The following is an 18,603-nucleotide window of genomic DNA, read 5'->3' as shown; positions in this document are numbered from 1 at the left end:
TGATCACAGCTTCTAGTCTCCCTAGAGGCTACCGAAGCAAGTAAAAAAATTTTTTTTTTAAATATTTAAAAAAATAAAAAAATCGAAAAAGTTCAAATCACCCTCCAAATGCCCCATTCAAAATAAAAGAATAATAAAATATACACATATTTGGTATCACCACGTTCAGAATCGCCCGATCTATCAATACGTAAAAAGAATTAACCTGATCACTATACGGCGTAGCGAGAAAAAAAGTCAAAACGTCAGAATTACATCTTTTTGGTCGCCACAACATTGCATTAAAATGCAATAATGTATCTACACCAAAATGGTATCAATAAAAACATCATTTTGGCGAGCAAAAAATAAGTCCTTACCCAGCCCCAGATCACGAAAAATGGAGACGCTACCAGTCTTGGAAAATGGCGACTTTTTTTTAAAGAAACTTTGGATGGTAAAACAGCAAAACAAAAAACCATTGTGGGATTGCACTTTTTTTTTGCATTTTCACGGCACTTTGAATTTTTTCCCCCGTTCCCCCCAGTTACGTAGTATATTGCCCAGTGATGTAGCATATTGCCCAGGCACGTAGTATATTGCCCAGTCACGTAGTATATTGCCCAGTCACGTAGTATATTGCCCAGCCACGTAGTATATTGCCCAGCCACGTAGTATATTGCACAGCCCACGTAGTATATTGCCCAGTCACGTAGTATATTGCCCAGTCACGTAGTATATTGCCCAGTTACTTAGTATATTGCCCAGTCACGTAGTATATTGCCCAGCCACGTAGTATATTGCCCAGCCACGTAGTATATTGCACAGCCCACGTAGTATATTGCCCAGTTACGTAGTATATTGCCCAGTGAGGTAGTATATTGCCCAGCCACGTAGTATATTGCCCAGTCACGTAGTATATTGCCCAGTGACGTAGTATATTGCCCAGTGACGTAGTATATTGCCCAGCCACGTAGTATATTGCCCAGCCACGTAGTATATTGCCCAGCCACGTAATATATTGCCCAGTGACGTAGTATATTGCCCAGGCACATAGTATATTGCCCAGTTACGTAGTATATTGCCCAGTCACGTAGTATATTGCCCAGGCACGTAGTATATTGCCCAGTCACGTAGTATATTGCCCAGTCACGTAGTATATTGCCCAGTAACGTAGTATATTGCCCAGTGACGTAGTATGTTGCCCAGTGACGTAGTATGTTGCCCAGTGACGTAGTATATTGTCCAGTGACGTAGTATACAGCACAGAGCCACATAGTATATTGCACAGCAACGTAGTATACAGCACAGAGCCACATAGTATATTGCACAGCGACATAGTATACAGCACAGAGCCACGTAGTATATTGGCCAGCCACGTAGTATATTGGCCAGTCACGTAGTATATTGCCCAGCCACGTATGTCACAGGTTAAAAAATAAAAAATAAACATATACTCACCTTCCGAGGGCCCCTTGTAGTTCGGTCACATAACCGTGACGTCATGGCAGGTCCTTACGCGCAGGCGCGCAGGACCTGTGATGACGTCGTGGTCACATGACCGTGACGTCATGGCAGGTCCTTCTCGCGCAGGCGCGCAGGGCCTGTGATGACGTTGCGGTCACAAGACCGTGACGTCATGGCAGGTCCTTCTCCCATACCATCCTTGGCACCGAAACCTGCCGCTTGCATGGAGCGGTCACCGGAGCGTCGCGAAAGGTGAGTATATAATGACTTTTCATTTTTTTAAATTATTTTTAACATTAGATGTTTTTACTATTGACGCTGCATAGGCAGCATCAATAGTAAAAACTTGGTCACACAGGGTTAATAGCGGCGGTAACGGAGTGAGTTACCCGCGGCATAACGCGGTCCGTTACCGCTGGCATTAACCCTGTGTGAGCGGAGACTGCGGGGAGTATGGAGCGAGCGCCGGGCGCTGACTGCAGGGGAGGGATTAATCGGACTGTGGCCGTCGCTGATTGGTTGCAGCAGCCATGACAGGCAGCTGGCGAGATCAATCAGGGACTTGGATTCCATGACAGACAGAGACCGCGACCAATGAATATCCGTGACAGACAGAAGGACAGACAGAAAGACGGAAGTGACCCTTAGACAATTATATAGTAGATGGGTGACACAATAGGAAGGTGTTCACATGTGAGGGTCTGCTTATGCTGATTGTGATCATGATTCATTTTTGCCTCCCCCACAAGGAAACAGAAGAACAACTAGGTATTTTCTGTTTATTTCTAACTTTTTATTTTATAACTGTTTCACATATTTGTGTGCTGTTTTATTTTTATCTTTTTATCTCTTTTCTTATAAGAACTGTATTTTTTATATTTAAGCTTAAACCTTTAATAAGTTTGACCCTTGTATGTTATAAGAATCCACAGCCTTTCAGAGAGTGTGTGACCCTTTCTGATTGGCAGCAGCATATTTTGGGGACTAATCACCCCATGTGTTTGATGAGTGGTGGCAACGTGTTGCATAGTCGGGGTGTGTGGACTGTGTCGGGGTGTGATTTATGCTCACTTTACAGCAGGGATGTCAAACTCAAATACAGAGAGCCAAAATGAAAAGTTTGGACAAAGTCACAGACCAATCTTGATATTTATTAACAAAATGTCTACAACTGAGAAAGTGTTTCCTTATCATCAAATATAACAATGAGCTTTTTCATTTGGAAACAAGCTTATAGGGGTTGTCCCATGAACAAAATACATTTTAACCAATAGATCTTGGAATAAAATACTGGAATAATATAATACGTTAAGTAAAAGTAGTAAAAAGCATATCGCCCAATCGCCTAATTTAAATACGAAATAAAGTATAATAACCTTGATAGATAGTAAAGTAATATGCAAACAAAAAGTGCCCCAAACACAGTATGATACCCCCACAGTGAATTCCTCCACAGTACCCTCCACACGCAGTATGATGACCCCACTGTACTCCCCTCTCTCAATATCCCTGCCAAAGAATGGTGACCCTCATCACAGTATGATTCTCTAACTGTAATCCCCATGCAGCCAACCATACAGTATAATGGGCCCACATAGTCGTCCATACAGTATAATGGCCACAAAAATTGCCCCATACAGTATAGTGGGCCCCACAGTCGTCCATACAGTACGATGGCCACAAAAAGTGCCCCATACAGTATAATGAGCCCCACAGTCATCCATACAGTATAATGGCCACAAAAAGTGCCCCATACAGTATAATGGGCCCCATACAATAGTCCATATAGTATAACAGGGCCCTGCATTGCCTTCTATACAGTAAAATGGTTCCACATATTGATCCACACAGCAAAATCCTCCCACATAGTGCTCCATACAGTGTAATGGCCACAAAATGTGATCCATACAGTATAATGGCCCCCGATAGTGTTCCATACAGTATAATGGCCCCAGATAATGTTCCATACAGTATAATGGTCCCACACATTGCTCCACACAGCAATATCCTCCCACATAGTGCTCCATACAGTATAATGGTATAATGGCCCCCCACAGTGCCTTCTTCAGACAGATTGCATACACTGCATGTAACAGCTCTGTGGGAAATAGAGATTCGACGCCCATAGGATTTTCTTAAATTCTTTCTTCACTGAGTATATGGAGGGGTATTCTATCCTGGCACCTATTTTTAGACAGAGTGACGTAAATCCTATCTATACATTCCCATTCAGGGCTGATGAATACAAGTTCCTTTAGAACCCGTGAGAGAATTCAGTTCTGCTTAGCGAGAGTCCCATAGACAATGTATTAATTACATGACTGTCCCAGCCCTGGCAATACAATTACTGATTCAATTAAATAAATTAACCTAGGGAATACTCTTAAATTAAAACTATAAATCAAAATGGACACAACTCTTTTGTGAGCAAATTTTACAGTTAAAGTTCTGCTAATCAGACGGCGTGCGTTCTCTATCGCCACATATTACTGTTACAGTATGCGGGACCACACGGCTCTTGTTTCCATGGCACAATTTTTCCTGCACAAGAAAATGTGTCACTGCTGATAATTACCTTGTCAAAGAGCCTGCAAAATGCTTGTTAACCCCAAAAAGGAGGTTTAGCCTCTGCACCAAGGGAATTCCCAGGGTACAGTAAGCAGATTAGTTCCCAACAGAGAGAGACTGTGACCAAGAGACAGCCAGAATAACAAGGCCGGAGACAGAAGCGGGAGCGAATGGTACCAGAGGAACGTAGACATGAGTATTCATACCAGATCTTGGCCAACACACGCTGAAGACTTCGTATGACCAGGTCAGAAGCCGTACAATACAAAATAATAGGAAAATCTAAAGTACAGTGGGGCAAAAAAGTATTTAGTCAGTCAGCAATAGTGCAAGTTCCATCACTTAAAAAGATGAGAGGCGTCTGTAATTTACATCATAGGTAGACCTCAACTATGGGAGACAAACTGAGAAAAAAAATCCAGAAAATCACATTGTCTGTTTTTTTTAACATTTTATGTGCATATTATGGTGGAAAATAAGTATTTGGTCAGAAACAAAATTTCATCTCAATACTTTGTAATATATCCTTTGTTGGCAATGACAGAGGTCAAACGTTTTCTGTAAGTCTTCACAAGGTTGCCACACACTGTTGTTGGTATGTTGGCCCATTCCTCCATGCAGATCTCCTCTAGAGCAGTGATGTTTTTGGCTTTTCGCTTGGCAACACGGACTTTCAACTCCCTCCAAAGGTTTTCTATAGGGTTGAGATCTGGAGACTGGCTAGGCCACTCCAGGACCTTGAAATGCTTCTTACGAAGCCACTCCTTCGTTGCCCTGGTGGTGTGCTTTGGATCATTGTCATGTTGAAAGACCCAGCCACGTTTAATCTTCAATGCCCTTGCTGATGGAAGGAGGTTTGCACTCAAAATCTCACGATACATGGCCCCATTCATTCTTTCATGTACCCGGATCAGTCGTCCTGGCCCCTTTGCAGAGAAACAGCCCCAAAGCATGATGTTTCCACCACCATGCTTTACAGTAGGTATGGTGTTTGATGGATGCAACTCAGTATTCTTTTTCCTCCAAACACGACAAGTTGTGTTTCTACCAAACAGTTCCAGTTTGGTTTCATCAGACCATAGGACATTCTCCCAAAACTCCTCTGGATCATCCAAATGCTCTCTCGCAAACTTCAGACGGGCCCGGACATGTACTGGCTTAAGCAGTGGGACACGTCTGGCACTGCAGGATCTGAGTCCATGGTGGCGTAGTGTGTTACTTATGGTAGGCCTTGTTACATTGGTCCCAGCTCTCTGCAGTTCATTCACTAGGTCCCCCCGCGTGGTTCTGGGATTTTTGCTCACCGTTCTTGTGATAATTCTGACCCCACGGGGTGGGATTTTGCGTGGAGCCCCAGATCGAGGGAGAATATCAGTAGTCTTGTATGTCTTCCATTTTCTAATTATTGCTCCCACTGTTGATTTCTTCACTCCAAGCTGGTTGGCTATTGCAGATTCAGTCTTCCCAGCCTGGTGCAGGGCTACAATTTTGTTTCTGGTGTCCTTTGACAGCTCTTTGGTCTTCACCATAGTGGAGTTTGGAGTCAGACTGTTTGAGGGTGTGCACAGGTGTCTTTTTATACTGATAACAAGTTTAAACAGGTGCCATTACTACAGGTAATGAGTGGAGGAAAGAGGAGACTCTTAAAGAAGAAGTTACAGGTCTGTGAGAGCCAGAAATCTTGATTGTTTGTTTCTGACCAAATACTTATTTTCCACCATAATATGCAAAAAAAATGATAAAAAAAGAGACAATGTGATTTTCTGGATTTTTTTTTCTCAGTTTTTCTCCCATAGTTGAGGTCTACCTATGATGTAAATTACAGACGCCTCTCATCTTTTTAAGTGGTGGAACTTGCACTATTGCTGACTGACTAAATACTTTTTTGCCCCACTGTATATGGGTGAGAGATCAACAAAGCAACCGGATAGTATCGGTTACCAAAATTACAACAGTACCTTGTGCAGACAGTCCATCAGCCAGGACAGAATACTAACAGTACCTATCTTAGGATTTCTACTAGAAAATCTAGAAGCCAAATATAAATTTCAGTAGTTGTCTCTACATTGCGCAGATACGCCAGGGCATTACGTAAACATAGCATCACTGGGATCCCTATCCCTATTCTCCCTATACGCACTAAACTCTCCAAACAAGCGAGTATGATGAAGGCTCTGGTGGAGCCGAAACGTCTCTTATCGCTTTTTTGAAATATTCTGTTATGCTCCCTGAACACATTTAATAAATTTGTTAAAAATTTGGCATTATATTCCCTTTGAGAGTGCGGTGAAATTTATATTTGGCTATTTACGGGACCATTCGGTCCGTTGCACCTGCACCCCAATTCTCTGACAGAGTGCACGCTATATCTATCACTATAGAAAATCTAGAAGGACATCATTACATAGGTTGAAAAAAAGACCTAGGTCCATCAAGGTCAACCTTTCTCCACCAATTATACATCTTTATCACTAATTTAACTATAACCCACAATGTTATGTGTATTGAGAAAATCATCCAGCCCTTTTTTAAAAGCTGTTATACTGTCTGCCATTACTATCTTGTAGTCGGCATTCCACAGTCTGACTGCTCTAACTGTAAAGAACCCTTTCCCATTTAGCTGACAGAATCTCCTTTATTCCACCCGTAATGAGTTCCTCCTGGTCCTTAGTATGGTCTTTGGTTGGAATAAGTCATGTGCCAGTGTTTCATACTGACCACACATATATTTATACATATAAATGAGATGTCCTCTGAGGCATCTTTTTTCTAAGCTAAACAAGCCCAACTTTTCCAACCTCTCCTCATATGAGAGGCCTCCATCCCTTGTAATAATACCGTTGCCCGACTTTGAACTAACTCTAACTTGTGAATGTTCTTTTTAAAATGTGGAGCCCAAAATTGGATCCTATATTCTAGATGTGGCCTCACCAGTGGTTTATACAAGGGTAACGATACGTTGGGAACCCTTAATATTGTGAAGGAACATATTAAAAAAGATTCTCCATTTTGTGCTAGATTCTCCATTTTGTGCTTTGACTCCATTTTCTTGTTGGTTAAAGATAAATTCTGTTATTTAATTAGGTAAAAGGTTACAGCTGCCATGAAGTAACTTTATCTTGTTTTTCACAAGCCTGTTATTCAACTAGGCTATGGTTCATAATTGGTATAAAGACCTTGAGTGTTCTAACTCGAACCAGATAAGAGACTCGGGGGTGTATCGCTATACAAGACTGAAGCATCTGTTAGTATGTCTTTTTTATGCCAAGAAGACATGACCATATCTGTAGTTTCCATTTTTTCTTTATCCTCATGGGTTAAGTTTTTCCTGCATTCTTATAGGTTAAGAACTGTGAGCGTGTTCTTATGCTGATTGGTTGAAGTACAATTTCTATCCAATATTGTAAAGGAATGGGCTTCCTATTAGTAAATAAGAGCAATTTCAATCAAGGTGACAGGTTTAAGCGGTCTAAGGGCCCGATTCATCACTTGCGTTTTTTTAAAGTCAGTTTTGTATTTTGGTCCTGTTGACATTTTTAGCGCCAGACTCTTCAAAGTTCAGGAACTTTGGGTAAAATTAAAAATGCTCTTTATTTTTGTTTTTAACCTGCTGTAGCACAAAAGGTCACATGTGCCTCTAAAATGTATCAAAATATGTGCAAAAACATTCAGCGCAAATATAGTCACTCCTACGTTGTGGGTCATGGAGGTTTAACGACTGGAATACGATTGCACCAAAACTTTTAAAAAACGTAGGAAAGTCGCAAATGATGAATCAGGAGAAATAAGGTCTGGAAAGAAATAAACCCGGCCCACAATTACAAACTAAAAAAACAGTTAAAAGGTGATTTTAAAGAAGCAGAAATGAAAAGATGAATATGGTAAAAGCAAAAACAGGTGCAAAACGAAACAAAAAAGACACAAAACTAGAAAAAGGTGCAAAAGTAATGATGATCTGGCCAAAAGTCTTGTAAAATGATACTCTACGTGACTGGGAGGAATTGGGTCTTATTTGGCCTTTTCTGAGAATAAAGGGGGTATTCCCATTCAATTTTATGACATATTGCTAGGTAGTTAGTGTCCAACCTCTTGGTCCCCCGCTTATCTGGAGAATAAAGACATCAATGTTGTTGTGCAACGTAACGTCCTAAAGCTGAGATGGGGCCACAATGTCGTGTCCCCTACATGCTAAGGATGAGTGGGAGTTCTGCTTGTTGGAAATCCACTATCTCGAAAAAAGACCTAGGTCCATCAAGGTCAACCGATCTCCACCAAATATACATCTTTGTTGTACACGGCTACGTATTGCGGGGGAAAAAACACTTCAAAACATATTTTCGGGGAAAAGACCTAATCCATTTATAAGAAACATGAAAAATTTACAGATAAGAAATAAGTCAACCCAGTAATCCTCAAAGAAAAAGGCAGTAATCCTCAGAAACCACTGAAAAGACGTTTTCTTATTTTCAGATGATATCCAGCGCAAACATATATGAAGATGCTGCAAAATAATTCTCTAAATTATTCAGTTCTGTCAGTCTTCGAGACAAATATATAACCGCTGATCAACAATAACCCATGTGACGATGCATAACCCGGAGGAAAGAAGGTCTGTGAAGGCATCTCTGGCCTTGGGCATGTAAGTGACAGAAGAAGCTGAAGAACGTAAACTCTGCTTGGCAGATGACTTCAAGTGGACAAAAGATGGGCAAATAGCTAGAACTTCATCCCAGTGATCATTCTCTGCATTATAGTAAGGTAACGTGAAGCTGAACTTCTGAAGACACTCAAGAGTTTTATGATCTCAAAATATTGTGATGCCAAGCTCCGTGCCCTCAGTAGATGATGCAATGCCAATAGGTTAGGCTTGGAGGTCAGAAGCTTCTGCTGAGCAAAAACATAATTGGGCTCCCACAGAAGAGAGAGTTCAGGATAGACAACAGTGAAACATTTTTTAAATGAAGTCTGTCAAACCAAACTGATAGTATAAGATTGGCACAAGATTGTGCAGGGTAAAACTGAAGCTTCATCAAATATGCTAATTTTGGGCACTCCTTGCACCCTCGGTGTGGCCAAGAGGCTCTGTGTACCGTTCTGCCCTTTGGTTTTTCATGCAATCTCACTGGTGATTGATTGAGCTGGCCTGGCTGGAGTGAGTACTGTCTGCACGGAACGTTCAGGTAAGTCAGCGCTGTCAATCACCAGTGATGGAGGTAAACCAGAGGTTGGAAGGTTGAACTGAGTCTGTCGGCCACACCAAGGGTGCACTGAGCACCCACATTAGCATATCTGATTACACTTCAGATTCTGCAGAGTGGAGGCAGCGATTAGACCTCAAAAGGTGAGACCTTCATAGGGACTATATCCCGTAAGAGGCCATGTGCTTGTTTGTACTCTGTTTGGGCTTAAAGATGACTTTAAGAGAGTAACCGTTGTTTTAATTTTTATTTCATAAATCAATACTATACCTGAAGATACAATACTTTGTAATACATATATTATCAAAGAATTCTGATTTCTATCTTTCTCCTCCGTAACTGATCTTCCATTCTCAAAATTCTTAACTCAGTTACAACTCATAAGATTTTATGTATGGGGGAGGGGAAGGAAAGGCGGAGCCAGAGACAGAGCTCCTCCTCCCACCTACGTAAAATCTTATCATTAGTAATGAAATCCCCTATCTCAGTAATGTAGTAATCTGTCTTCATTCAATACAGATTTTACCTGTGAAGGGAAATTTTTGGAAGGAATGATCAGCGCAGGAAGAGAAAGAAGCTGATTTCTCTGATCCGATATATTGCAAAGTTTCTTATTTTTAAGTGTACTATTGATTAATAAAATTAAAATGACGGTTTGCAAATACTTAGTGTATCTTCCTTGTGGAGGTAGCACCAAGGTGATAATGGTGGATAAACTGTACGTATTAGCAAACTACCAAATTCTCTCTAAGGGATGAGACAAATTGCTTGAGGTAGAAAAAAAACCACAATCACGGTGTTAGAGGGTCCAATTTTTAAGGAATAAGCAGAGCTGATGACTCCAAGAAAAGGAAGGTCAGGGCCCTATAAAAGGGTAGTACACGGCCTCCACACAGGAGACAAGCCATGGATGACATCATGAGCAATCTCTATCGCCCCTAGGATCTTATGCCAATTTAGGCAACCAATCAGAAGCAAGGGGCAAAACCAGTACAAGAACATGTGGTGGTTTGCCTAAAAGGGTTCTAGTTGGCAGCCATGCACAGCTGTGCTCCAGCTACCACTGCCCAACAAAGGAAAGAATCAAAATGGCAGCAGGTAATGATAAAACAAATAAACTAGCCAAAGTAAGAAATAAAGTACATCCATTAATGAGGCTGTCATTATGAGACCTGTTAAGTAATATTGGGACCTCTTCCCTCTTCTAAGACTATTGGAACAACCCCTTATCAATCACTACGTTCTCCCTTATAAAATAATATCAGCTATACTCACCTCCGGTGCTGGTGCGGTTCCAGCGGTGTCGGCACTGGCTCTCTCGAGGCTCCCTGTGGCCAATCAGCGGCTGCTTCACTGTCCCCTCCATCAGAGAAGTCAGAGCTGTGGTTGCCTCATCCAAACAAGGGGCTGTCCAAGTAGTAGACAGACCCCTTAACAGACATTGGAGAGTATAAAGAGTAAAACTAAAGATCAGAAAGATGAGAGGGTCCAGAACAGAGAGAGAGTGCACTGCTTTGGAGTCTCACTTTAAGACGTCCCCGAGATGGATATTTAGTCTTACCAAACCTATTCTTGCCGCTAAAGTTCTTTTCTTCTCATAATCAATGTTGACAGCGGCACATAGAGCACTGCCTACTCCTCTGCTGAGGGCCAGGTTAGGGTCTGCTCCATTAGCTAGCAGTTCTTTCACAGCCTGGAAAATAGCAAAGAAATTATGTATTGATTATGTTTTTTTGGTATACAGAAAACAGGAAAACCAGCATAACAAAAACAATAGGCCACAGGCATCAAATAAACCATAATGATCAGAAGAAGTAAAGAAACATGTTGGAGAACTCTCACCAGGTCATTTCCACTGGCAATGGCCAAAGAGAGAGGAGAGTGACCACTCCATAGGGGGTTGATCTTGGCTTTGTGGGCAAGAAGCAAGGAAATTGTGTCTCTGGCATACTGTAAAAGCAAAAAGGCACATTATCTCTGTTGTTCAGCCTAGAAAAGGGGCAGGTGTTGCCAAACTCAAAACTAGACATCCCCATTAATGGTATCAAACATTGTATGAGGTTTGCCAGAAGCTTACCTTGTAGTTGTCCTCACGTTCACATGCCACATGCAGGGGTGTACGTCCACCCTCCTCTGAAACGCAGGGACTCTTGTCAAAGTAGCTATACAGAGGAAGGCCTGACTCAAGGCCGCCTTTCATAGAAAACCCAAGCAAAGCACCGCTCATCTCCCCCTGCAGGAAAGGTTTACATAAAGTTAAGGCCAAAGCCAATCATTGTGTTGACAGAAGGGCAATCACTTTATCTGGGCGACCACCATTGGATTACATGGCAACTGATTTATAAGAGTAAAGGAAGTTTTTGTATCTAGCTAAGAGGTGGAATGTTTGTCTTCTCGAATTGATGCCTCCATTGATGGAGATACAGAAGCTTCACTGCAGTTCTTCAGGACCTTTCACATAGTACTCAATTCCCACTATGTTCACAGAAGATATTAAGCCAAGGAAAATCGCTGGGGTATGCTATCACTTTATGATGGGTGGGGGTTCTACCTTTGATCCTGAAAATAATGGGGCTGCAGCATTAATTCGCCGCATTGGCTCTTTAAAGCATTTTCCACTTGAACAGCAATGCAGGGAATTTGTCTTGTTGTTTCATGAAAGAAATGAACCTGACTGATGTTTCCCTGCACAGCCGAGCAGCCAGGAGCTGTGTGTGGTAATAGGGGCCAGGGCGCTGTGGCGGTCTCCAAATTCCCAGAATTAGTGGCAATCTCAGAGGCTGGAACCTCACCAGTCATAAAGTGATTGCACACCCTACCACAATGTCACCACCGCGTCATGAGATATAATGAATCCTTTAAGGACCAAGCAATCTTTCATTTTGCGTTTTTCTCTGTCCAAAACCATACTTTTATAATTTTTCTGTTGACATAACTGTGTAAGAACTTGTTTCATGCGGATGGGGAGTGGATTGACACAATTCTCTTTATCACATTTTGTAAAATCAGATAAAATGGTGGACAATTTTGGAATGGTGTACACCCTAAAGCCGTCTACATATTAATCAAAAAAATCTATGCATGGAAACTTGGAAAAAGTCTCAAGTCAATTCATAGAGAAATATACGGTAACTGTGGCTGACAACTCCACCGCCTCTTCCAGACTTTTCAATTTTTGTCTTGTAGCATTTGTTGACAATCAAATACTCTTTATTTTCGCGCTTAACCTTTTTTTTGTTCCATTAAAATGTTGCAAAACTTGTGCAAATATTCCTGATGTATATAAAAAAAAAACTTCAAGGGGAAATGCACAAAGATATTTACACTTTTTAATAAGTTGCAATTGATGAAAATGTCTGGAAACCCCGTGCCCCACCTAAGATGACAAACATCGAAAAAGGCGCAAATTAGAGGAAGAATAAGGCGCATATGAAAAACACCAAAAACTAGAGGAAAAAAGATGCAAATGCAATAGTGAATGGGCCCCAAACACTTAATATATGTTTTATTCTCAAGAAACAAGAAAGGAACTTTTGTCTAAATACTGAAGCAAATGTTGCAAGAAGATACAACCCAAGGCGTAATAATAGTCTACAGTATTTTGTAGAATTAGCAGTGCCTTATACCCAGAGGGTGGAGAGACAGGTGACAGAATGACAAGCTCCAGAAAGGTCTTAATCTATAGTGATTAGTACTGAGAAGAAATGACACCAAAAAGAAGCATCAAGTCTTCCTGGAGCTCCAACCTGTGGACAATGTTGTCATCTGGGAGCTTTATCTGCTGCCGAACACTGGGTTTATCTGACACTAATCTGGGTTCATTGATGGAGACCAACCGTGGCCACCACAGATTTCCTAAGAATGAACACAAGAAATCTCCAAGGAACATCTGAAGCACGAGCTTCATCTTTATGTGACAGACGCATCTTGCCATATTTATCTCCTTCACACTAATGAGATGTCCCGGTGAGGATAGACATTGCTCCTAACCATACCCTGTCATGATCATACACGAAGTCCTCATCCTCGGCGCTGGCATTCGGGTCTGCAGCAGCATGCAGCAAAATCTCTGTGATCCGGATACCTTCAACCACTGGCAAAGCTGCTGCTATGTGTAGAGGGGTGAGGGAGCCATGCTGCGGAATAAATGTACAGTCACATCATTCCTACCAGAGGAGAACACACCCAAGACATGTCCTCAGCTAAATTACATCTGCAGTAAAACTCATCAGGCAACGAGGAGCCGCACCATTATTGATGGAGCACCGGGACAGGAGAAGGAAAGCATGTGATCTAATAAATGAATTCATCACCGTCAGACTTATCTATCTGGGACGAGTTATGTCCAGTGACTAATGAACGGCAGAACTCATTGATCACAACATGGAGAGCAGGCAGCAAAGTCTATACAGTGTATGGAAAGCAGAGATGACAATCTGTCCTTACCAGTAATTATGCTGAACAGCCCAATAATTCCCATCGCACGGCTTCATATTTTCTAACGGTGGGACTCAGCAGCCGGCTATATTACATTGGGGACAGGAGCTCATACGTTACACGGTAAGAACTAATCACCATGTTGGGCCTTTAGACAAGGCAGTTTTATAAAGGTCAATAAATGAGCAAAGAAATGAACGGCAGAATATAGACGGGAGAGAGAAACAGAGCAAAATGGAAAAGTAGGGCTCTGAATAAAGGAAATAACGGGGGGACTGAACAAAGAAGAGGACAGAGGAGTCTGGAGGAGGAGAACAAAGGACAGAGTAGTCTGGAGGAGGAGAACAAAGGAAAGGACAGAGGAGTCTAGAGCAGGAGAACAAAGGAAAGGACAGAGGAGTCTGGAGGAGGAGAACAAAGGAGAGGACAGAGGAGTCTGGAGGAGAACACAGGAAAGGACAGAGGAGTCTGGAGGAGGAGAACAAAGGAGAGGACAGAGGAGTCTGGAGGAGGAGAACAAAGGAGAGGACAGAGGAGTCTGGAGGAGAACACAGGAAAGGACAGAGGAGTCTGGAGGAGGAGAACAAAGGAGAGGACAGAGGAGTCTGGAGGAGGAGAACAAAGGACAGATGAGTCTGGAGGAGGAGAACAAAGGAGAGGACAGAGGAGTCTGGAGGAGGAGAACAAAGGAAAGGACAGAAGAGTCTGGAGGAGGAGAACAAAGGAAAGGACAGAGGAGTCTGGAGGAGGAAAATAAAGGAAAGGACAGAGGAGTCTGGAGGAGGAGAACAAAGAAAAGGACAGAGGAGTCTGGAGGAGGAGAACAAAGGAGAGGACAGAGGAGTCTGAAGGAGGAAAACAAAGGAAAGGACAGAGGAGTCTGGAGGAGGAGAACAAAGGAAAGGACAGAGGAGTCTGGAGGAGGAGAACAAAGGAAAGGACAGAGGAGTCTGGAGGAAGAGAATAAAGGAAAGGACAGAGGAGTCTGGAGGAGGAGAACAAAGAAAAGGACAGAGGAGTCTGGAGGAGGAGAACAAAGGAGAGGACAGAGGAGTCTGGAGGAGGAGAATAAAGGAAAGGACAGAGGAGTCTGGAGGAGGAGAACAAAGGAAAGGACAGAGGAGTCTGGAGGAGAAGAACAAAGAAGAGGACAGAGGAGTCTGGAGGAGGAGAACAAAGAAAAGGACAGAGGAGTCTGGAGGAGGAGAACAAAGAAGAGGACAGAGGAGTCTGGAGGAGGAGAACAAAGAAAAGGACAGAGGAGTCTGGAGGAGGAGAACAAAGGAGAGGACAGAGGAGTCTGGAGGAGGAGAACAAAGAAGAGGACAGAGGAGTCTGGAGGAGGAGAACAAAGGAAAGGACAGAGGAGTCTGGAGGAGGAGAACAAAGGAGAGGACAGAGGAGTCTGGAGGAGGAGAACAAAGGAAAGGACAGATGAGTCTGGAGGAGGAGAACAAATGAAAGGACAGAGGAGTCTGGAGGAGGAGAACAAAGAAGAGGACAGAGGAGTCTGGAGGAGGAGAACAAAGAAAAGGACAGAAGAGTCTGGAGGAGGAGAACAAAGGAAAGGACAGAGGAGTCTGGAGGAGGAGAACAAAGGAAAGGACAGAGGAGTCTGGAGGAGGAGAACAAAGGAAAGGACAGAGGAGTCTGGAGGAGGAGAACAAAGGAAAGGACAGAGGAGTCTGGAGGAGGAGAACAAAGGAAAGGACAGAGGAGTCTGGAGGAGGAGAACAAAGAAAAGGACAGAGGAGTCTGGAGGAGGAGAACAAAGGAGAGGACAGAGGAGTCTGGAGGAGGAGAATAAAGGAAAGGACAGAGGAGTCTGGAGGAGGAGAACAAAGGAAAGGACAGAGGAGTCTGGAGGAGAAGAACAAAGAAGAGGACAGAGGAGTCTGGAGGAGGAGAACAAAGAAAAGGACAGAGGAGTCTGGAGGAGGAGAACAAAGAAGAGGACAGAGGAGTCTGGAGGAGGAGAACAAAGAAAAGGACAGAGGAGTCTGGAGGAGGAGAACAAAGGAGAGGACAGAGGAGTCTGGAGGAGGAGAACAAAGGAGAGGACAGAGGAGTCTGGAGGAGGAGAACAAAGGAGAGGACAGAGGAGTCTGGAGGAGGAGAACAAAGGAGAGGACAGAGGAGTCTGGAGGAGGAGAACAAAGAAGAGGACAGAGGAGTCTGGAGGAGGAGAACAAAGGAGAGGACAGAGGAGTCTGGAGGAGGAGAACAAAGAAGAGGACAGAGGAGTCTGGAGGAGGAGAACAAAGGAGAGGACAGAGGAGTCTGGAGGAGGAGAACAAAGGAGAGGACAGAGGAGTCTGGAGAAGGAGAACAAAGAAGAGGACAGAGGAGTCTGGAGGAGGAGAACAAAGGAAAGGACAGAGGAGTCTGGAGGAGGAGAACAAAGGAGAGGACAGAGGAGTCTGGAGGAGGAGAACAAAGGAAAGGACAGAGGAGTCTGGAGGAGGAGAACAAAGGAAAGGACAGAGGAGTCTGGAGGAGGAGAACAAAGAAGAGGACAGAGGAGTCTGGAGGAGGAGAACAAAGAAAAGGACAGAAGAGTCTGGAGGAGGAGAACAAAGGAAAGGACAGAGGAGTCTGGAGGAGGAGAACAAAGGAGAGGACAGAGTTATCTGGAGGAGGAGAATAAAGGAAAGGACAGAGGAGTCTGGAACAGGATTACAGAAGTGTCTAAAGGTGGAGAACAGAAGAGTCTGAAGAAGGAGGACAGAAGAGGACGGCGGAGTGTGGAGGAAAAGGACGGCGGAGTCTGGAGGAAAAGGACGGCGGATTCTAGAGGAAGAGGACGGCGGATTCTAGAGGAAGAGGACGGCAGAGTCTGGAGAAAGAGGATGGCAGAGTCTGGAGAAAGAGGATGGCAGAGTCTGGAGAAAGAGGATGGCAGAGTCTGGAGAAAGAGGATGGCAGAGTCTGGAGGAAGAGGACAGCAGAGTCTGGAGAAAGAGGTTAGCAAAGTCTTGAGAAAGAGGATGGCAGAGTCTGGAGAAAGAGGACGGCAGAGTCTGGAGGAAGAGGACAGCAGAGTCTGGAGAAAGAGGACAGCAGAGTCTGGAGGAAGAGAATGGCTGAGTATGACAGAGGACTTTGGAGATTGGGAACAAAGGACTCTGGAGGAGGGGGACAGAGGACTCTGGAGGAAAAGGACAGAGGACTCTGGAGGAGGAGGACAGAGGACTCTGGAGGAGAAGGACAGAGGACTCTGGAGGAGGGGGACAGAGGACTCTGGAGGAGGGGGACTGAGAACTCTGAAAGAGGGAGACAGAGGACTCTGGAGGAGGAGGACAGAGGACTCTGGAGGAGGACAGAGAACTCTGGAGGAGGAGGACAGAGAACTCTGGAGGAGAGGGACAGAGAACTCTGAAAGAGGGAGACAGAGGACTCGGGAGGAGGGGGACATAGGACTCTGGAGGAGAGGGACAGAGGAGTCTGGGAGAAGGAGATATAGAGGAGTTCGCTATTGTGTATGGTGAAGTCGGGGGACATAGTTGTCGGCTGAACATGCGTTTGGCCATTAGTTATCTATGTGTATGGTTATTGTAAGGCAATGGCAGGTCAGTTCTGACAAGCTGCCCCATTATCAGATATGATCAAATCAAAATAAAAAAGATTCCATACACTTTCCAATTACAAATCTTTTGCAAATCCTGTAGTAAAGACATACCGTAATCAGTCTCTGAAAAAAAAAAATCGAGTGAGTACAGAAGGTCTTGCGATCCTCCTAGTCTATGATTACAATTGGGCGCAACATGGAGGCCGTGGAGCTCACATGCCATATTACTGGCATCATGGTGCCCATCGCCTACTCAGTGATACAGGACTTGACCACTGAAACCACTGAGTGACTGCAGCGGTCACACGCTGGTCGTGATGGGCATTACCGCCGGATCACAGGGGAAAAGACGAGATGAGTGTTGTTACATTGTTATTGGAATCACAACTGATGTGGATTTTAGATTCTCGTCTAACGAGCAGCAAGGCTGAACACTAATAAATCCCCCCATACAGGGCACACGGGTGGCAGCAGTACTATTAATGGGGCAGAGGTTACATGGAGACCCCGGAGCTTACAGCTATGGAGAATCAGCGTGATGGCGTTACCTGTGTCTTCACGCGGACATCAGTCCTGGCTCCACATTCGAGCAGGAGCCGCACAGCGCTGACATCCGCAGCTTTAACAGCAAAGAAAAGTGCCAACATAGGAATGCTGCATATATTGGGGTCCGCGCCTCGCAGGAGAAGCAGGTTCATGGTTGATCTTAGATTTTTATTCCTAGGACAATAAATATTAAGGAGTCATCGCCCGTATGTAAGTGCCCTATAGATTGTGTAGGCGAAGGATAGGAAATGTCAGCAGGTAGGAACGGGTAGATAAATAGTTGTCCAGGTTGGGAAAAATAGTTTTTTTTCCCCAAAAACTGCACCACACGTGTCCACTAGTTGTTTTTGGCAATGCAGCTTGGCTCCTTTGAAGTGGCTGCAATACCACATACAACCTGTGAACAAACGTCCTCCTTAAACAAGGATATAGTGGTTATTAGGGTTACCTGGGACATTTAAGTCATCATATATGGGTATTGTCGGACAGTACTTGTAAATACAGACAATTTAACTATTTACTGTTTATTAAAATGTTCAGCCGTTCTTGAGATATTAACACTTTTCTTTTGTATACAGCTCGTTGCCTTAGAAACCGACCACCGCTGCTAGAACTCAGAGCGTGCTCAGTGCTCACCAGCTCTTTTCAATTCACTTTTTAAATAGCGTTTTGAAACTCGCCAGTATCCCTGTACATCGGACACTGTTACCTCCTAATCCAACCAGCTACTGCGCAGTGCTCGCAGGCCACACAGCAGAGGTGGTCGGTGTCCTAGGCAATCCGCTATGAATGATAGGAAAGAAAGTTGGTAATATCTCACAAATGGCTGCAAATTTTAAT

General features: G+C 43.7%; 1 protein-coding gene across 2 annotated transcripts in view; it reads right to left on the bottom strand.

The window, feature by feature from the left end:
* The window catches only part of ANKMY1 (ankyrin repeat and MYND domain containing 1), a 108,633-nt gene that overhangs the window by 12,304 nt on the left and 77,726 nt on the right, over window positions 1–18,603 (bottom strand). For both annotated transcript variants that reach the window (XM_069727797.1, XM_069727796.1), the window contains 5 exons: window positions 17,766–17,937; window positions 13,208–13,348; window positions 11,290–11,445; window positions 11,055–11,162; window positions 10,774–10,905 (listed from right to left, as the gene is read on the bottom strand). In XM_069727797.1, the coding sequence (XP_069583898.1) occupies window positions 10,774–10,905; window positions 11,055–11,162; window positions 11,290–11,445; window positions 13,208–13,348; window positions 17,766–17,937 (709 nt within the window). The remainder of the gene's footprint in view (window positions 1–10,773; window positions 10,906–11,054; window positions 11,163–11,289; window positions 11,446–13,207; window positions 13,349–17,765; window positions 17,938–18,603) is intronic.

The sequence above is a fragment of the Ranitomeya imitator genome, chromosome 5 (genome assembly GCF_032444005.1).
Source record: "Ranitomeya imitator isolate aRanImi1 chromosome 5, aRanImi1.pri, whole genome shotgun sequence".
Lineage (NCBI taxonomy): Eukaryota > Metazoa > Chordata > Amphibia > Anura > Dendrobatidae > Ranitomeya > Ranitomeya imitator.
This window is presented reverse-complemented; position numbering and strand designations above follow the sequence as displayed.